This window comes from Rattus norvegicus, chromosome 20 (genome assembly GCF_036323735.1).
Source record: "Rattus norvegicus strain BN/NHsdMcwi chromosome 20, GRCr8, whole genome shotgun sequence".
In the NCBI taxonomy this organism is placed as follows: domain Eukaryota; kingdom Metazoa; phylum Chordata; class Mammalia; order Rodentia; family Muridae; genus Rattus; species Rattus norvegicus.
In genome coordinates, this window is record NC_086038.1 from 1,098,116 (window position 1) to 1,103,604 (window position 5,489).

Genomic DNA, 5,489 nt, shown 5'->3' on the forward strand with positions numbered 1-5,489 from the left:
CTGCCTTCTACTCCTCCTGGGTGTATTTGCTTCTTTTTGTTCTAGAGCTTTTAGGTGTGCTGTCAAGCTGGTGACATATGCTCTTTCCTGTTTCTTTCTGCAGGCACTCAGCGCTATGAATCTCAGCAGATTTTAAATTGTGTTCTGACAAAGGGAATATCAGAATGAACCCTCTCATACTTCCCTAGCAGCATATTGGGCAGTAACATCTTGGGCACTATCCTCATGGGGTTTTCTCTCCAAGGAATTATTCTGTCCAAATTTCATTTCCCATAATAAACCACTTATTTATTTTCTGTTCATTCTAGTCATTCCATTGATGTTAAAAATAATAAAACTTTGGTAAAACCTTTGCCAATTACAAGGGAGAAAAGGATGTAATATCAAAGACGAAGGAATCCAACATGTAGTGAATTAAAAGGCACGAAAATTAGAGTAATAAATTGAAAATTAAAATGATGACCTTTAAGCTGAGCTCTACAGACACTGTGAACCATTTATGATCAAATATGGGGACTGAGCCAGGCATGGGTAGTGAACACCTTTGATCCCAGCACTCATGAGGCAGAATCAGGAGGATCACTGTGAGTTCAAGGCCAGCCTTAACTACAAATTGAGTCCAGGAAAGTTAGGACCATGATACCCTTTCTCTAAACACAAAATAAGGCAAAACAACATGGAGATTGAGCAATTGGGGTGAGTGCTTTCCTAACTTACCTGTGGGGACTGATGCTTATGTAGAGACAGCATTAGTGTAAAGTGTGCCTATTTAAACAGTGAAATTATTATTCATTAATTTTATTTTTACCAAAAGTTATATAATATTCATATAATTTATATGTAATAATGACAAAATTAATAACAGTATTTATATAATTAAAATATATAATTTTATATATTATTTATATAATATTCATATAATATAAAACATTTATATAATGTGTACTGTTCATGTAATATAATATAATATATGGTTCTTATCATATATGATACTCATTTTAGTTTACTAATATTTCAGAGTGTAAGTTGAGTAACACTATATTTTAGGTCAATTCATCAAACCTCTAATGTCAATCGATTCATTTGACTTTATCTCGGTATTTTTGTTTTGATGTTATCCTTGTTTTCTACCTTTCAGAACTGTGCCCACCCTGTGGAATCAACAAGGTTTCCATTTCTCCATTAGTCAAAGTCATACACAGAACTTTCTCCCTTCCATAACTTTCTCCCCCTCTCCCTTTCCCTCTCTCTGTCTCTTTCCCTCTCCCTCTCACTTTCCTCCTTATCCCTCTCTCCCTCTCTCTCACTCTCCATCTCCCTTCCCCTTTTCCTACCCCTCCCTTATTCTTCCCCTCCCTTCATCCCTCTCTCCTTCCCCTTCCCTCTTCCTCCCTTCCTCCTTCCCTCAGTCCCTTCCTATTCTCCCTCTTTTATTCCCTATCTTTCTTCCTTTCCTCCTTATGTCAGTACTGGATTCCCTAGCTGAAAACCCTTGAATTCCTTCCAAAGCCCAATATGGCTGCTCCTTTCTGAGACTGGGTTTACAAGTGTGCATCGCCAAACTTGGCCTTAACACTTCTAACATCCAAATGTGATAATTATTGTCAAACCTAACCAATAAAAATTATCCATGGAGTCTGCCAGAGGACCTAGGTTTTATTTCCAGCACTCACATGACAATAAATAGGGTTTCTAACTCCAGTTCCCATTGACCAGATGCCCTCTTCTACACTCTGCTGGCACCAGGCACTCACTTGGAGCAGACATACAATATAAACAAAAAATCAGTACACATAGAACAAACAAAAAATGTTTATTTGTTTGTGTGGAGAGCATACAGGGTTCTAGAAAACATGACATTAAGTATTCAGTATAGGAGAACAGGAATCAGGGCAAAACCGAGGTTCCACATTATACCCTACTTGGTGAGTGAGAGTCAAAAAGAGGAAAAACAGCACTGGAGAGTCCCCGACTTCCTCAGAGATTTCACTTCTCTGTAACTTAAACTTTGCCTGATACTTTTACATGGATACTGATGACATTTCCTCAGTTTTTGTTACACTTGGGTGATGAGTATCTACATAATCCAATCAGCACTTACAGAAAGGATGGTCACATCAGAAAAGGGCACTCTCCTGCTTCTGATGGTGGTCCCTCTGGCTGTTACCCAAACAGGTCCCAGTGATTTCAGGGGTCCAGTAGGAAACAACCTTGGAAAGGAGGGGCAGAGCTTGGGACCCGACCCTCAGGATTCTTTCCCTAGCTTGTCCTATTGTGTTTGTCCTGATCAAACCCTTCCACTTGCCACCAATACCCCTGCTACTCCACAGATTCCTGATCAAGCCTCGATGGTAACTGGTGTTGGTACTCACATTCTGACTGTCTGGCTTCATGGTAGATGGATTAGTTGTTGCTCTGATGGCCCAGCTGAGGTTCTGTGTCCCCAACCTAGTTGATTACTTTTACTGTGATTTCTCACCCTTGATGGTCCTGGCTTGCTCAGATACTGGACTGGTCCAGGTGACTACTTTTGTTCTCTTTGTTGTCTTCCTGACTTTCCCCTTTGGGCTGGTTCTGACTCTTATGCTCAGATTGTGGTGACTGTACTGAGAGTTCCCTCTGAGTCCAGAAGGTTAAAGGGTTTCTCCACATGCTCCTCTCACCTGGATGTGGTGTCTACATTCTATGGAACACTCATGGTCTTGTACCCTGGGCCTTCTGCTGTCCATTTCCAGCTCCTCTCCAAAGTCATTGCCCTGCTCTTCACAATAGTCACCCACACCTTCAACCCTGGTATCTATGCCTTGAGGATTCAGGAGGTACAGCAGGCAATAAGAAGGCTTCTGTACTGCAACCCAACTGAAATGGGACCAAAGAAGAGGGCAGTGAAGATTTTCTATTTGATTGTCTGTGAATTTATTAATAAGTCTCGCACAACGGACTGGAGATAGAGTAACTATGTTCTTTCTCCGAATTCTACTTTAAATCTGCTGAATTATTTTATGGAGGGGGATAATAGTTAAAGACTTTTCTCACGTGAATTTAAAGGATTTTGTGAATTATTGTGGGTTGTTGACTGCATACAGCATAAACAGTGCTCTTGTTTGAGCATCATACAGTGAAGACATGTACTGAATTGTCACTGTAACCTGTTACTGTATATAGTACTGCTGCTAATAACCAATGTAAAGAAAATTATAGAAACAATGTACAAATACAAACACATACCTGGAAAAATGTTCATTTATTTTATTGTAGTATGACATTTAAACAGTTCTTTCTTATTGGGTGTATTTGGTTCGAGCATGCAAACTTGATGATGCAAATTGCAATTTGTTATCCAACAAAATGATATGTCACAAGTAAGTTTACACACATATATACCCACACAGTAATAACAATAATTAATTATTTTAAAAGAAATCCTGTACTATACTCTCCATTTAAAGATAGAATAAAATTATATTCTTTCTCTTCCTGTTCCTATTCACTTGGGTTATTGTCAGACTCATCAGCCTCCTAACCTCTTACTTGCGTATTAATTTCTGTGAATGTTAAACTATATTTAGCATGATTTATCATCTATGTTCAGCAAGAGTAAGCATATTAAAAAAGGACTGAAACACTTAAATACTCTAGATCTCCAGAACAGGAGAGAGAGTAAATCCTATACAGATATCAAGAGGCTTTAGTTACTAAACAACTGGTAGGAAATCTAACAATTATCCAATGGTTTTAGAGATTTCAATGGATATTCATGCATCAGGAATATGAGTATAAGAAGAAAAATCTAAGAATATCAAACCCAACATAATATAATTTCCAACAGATCATTGTATTTTTTTTACCTGTTCTGTTGCTTTAGCAAAGTACCTGAGAAGCAATGTAAGAACAAAAGTTTCATTTTCTTCATGGTTTGAAGAATACGATACATCAGGATGAGAAAAGCACAGCAATCAGGTGAGATCACAAGTCATACTACATGTCTGTTCAACATGCAAAAACAGATGAATAATAATAGAAAGTTTGGGTTTTTTTTCCTCTTTCTGTTTATCAGGCAAGGATGATTCTATGGAATGTGGATGGTGCCACCCACATTCACAATGGATCTTCCTCCTCAGTGAAATCTCTGCAGAGACACACTCACAGAAATGCCCAAAGTAGTATGATCAGGGTGATTCCAAATTCACTCCAGTTAATGCTGTAGATTAGCCACAATAATCATATAATTCTCCCATGAGCCATGGTGGTAGTTGGCTCACTTTGCATGCGTGGGATTGATGTGTGTGATGATTCTTCCTGAAGGATGATCCTTAGTCCTGAGACTTCTCTATGTTCAGGATCCTTCTCAAGGAACTCTTAACATCCCTATTTCTCAGACTATAAATGAACGGGTTCAGAGTGGGAGTTACCAAGGTATACAAAACAGCAGCTACCACCTCCCCAGAGGAGTGAGAAGTAGATGGGGGCTTCAGGTAGGTGGCAAAGACTGTGCTGTGGAAAAGGAGGACTACAGAGAAGTGGGAACTACATGTGGCTAAGGCTTTCCTTTTCCCCTGTGCTGATGGAACTCTAGCCACAGCATGAAAAATAGAAGCATAAGAACTTAAAATGCAGAAAAGTGCACTGATTCCCATTACTGCAGACAAACCCATCATCAGGCCCTCATTGAGATGATTGTCAGAGCAGGAAAGTAATAAGAGAGGCCTAGAATCACAGAAAAAATGAGGTATCCCTTCATTGGTTTGAAAATATAACTGAGAGAGCAATAAAGTATAGAACAAAGACACGCAATGAGCTACTCCCCATGACCCACTGGCAAGAACTTCACATCTACAAGGAGTCATGAGAAGTGGGTAGAGCAGTGGGTGGCAGATAGCAGCATAGCGGTCAATAGCCATGACTGCAAGAAGCAGGTTATCCATGTCAGCAAAAACAGCAAAGAAGTAAAACTGAGTCAGGCATCCAGAGAATGAAATGGATCCATCTCCAGTCCACAGAGCCTGCAGCATTTTGGGGGCTGTGGTGGTGATGAAGCAAAGATCCACAAGTGAGAGCTGACTGAGGAAGAAATACATGGGGGTGTGGAGGTGGATATCAGCACCAATAGCTAACAGAAGGAGCAGGTTCCCTAAAAGGCCCAGCAAGTAGAGAGCAAGGAAGATGCTAAAGAAGAGCTGCCATTTCTCTGGGTCCCTGGATAGTCCCAAGAGGATAAAGCCAGGAGCCTGAGTGCAGTTCATAATGGGTCTTTTGCTTCAAGATTAAATTGGTGTGAAGACAATTCACTAGCTGGAGGCAAGAATTGGCGTCAACCCAGACCTGGTCCCTTGGCAATGGGTCTCCCTCATGGCATAAATTGAGCAATAGAAACTAGAATAGCAAAAGGAGGTACGAGACTTAGAGTTCATTAAAAATGGCCCCCTAGGGAGACAAAAGACAATTTGTTGAGTGTTTTTCTGGAATTCTCTAAGTGGAACCTATGCTAT

At 40.0% G+C, this 5,489-nt stretch overlaps 1 protein-coding gene and 1 pseudogene across 1 annotated transcript; one reads left to right on the plus strand and one right to left on the minus strand.

The window, feature by feature from the left end:
* Or11a4b-ps1 (olfactory receptor family 11 subfamily A member 4B, pseudogene 1) lies at window positions 2,266–2,876 on the plus strand (annotated as a pseudogene).
* Or1o11c (olfactory receptor family 1 subfamily O member 11C) lies at window positions 4,314–5,243 on the minus strand. The gene has a single exon (NM_001000277.1). It carries the CDS (start codon window positions 5,241–5,243, stop codon window positions 4,314–4,316), a length of 930 nt encoding a protein of 309 aa, NP_001000277.1.
* Between the last annotated feature and the right edge of the window lie 246 nt (window positions 5,244–5,489).

Excerpts from the sequence above, each read along its gene's own strand:
- Or1o11c (NM_001000277.1), bottom strand. The coding sequence starts at position 5,243 with ATGAACTGCACTCAGGCTCCTGGCTTTATCCTCTTGGGACTATCCAGG.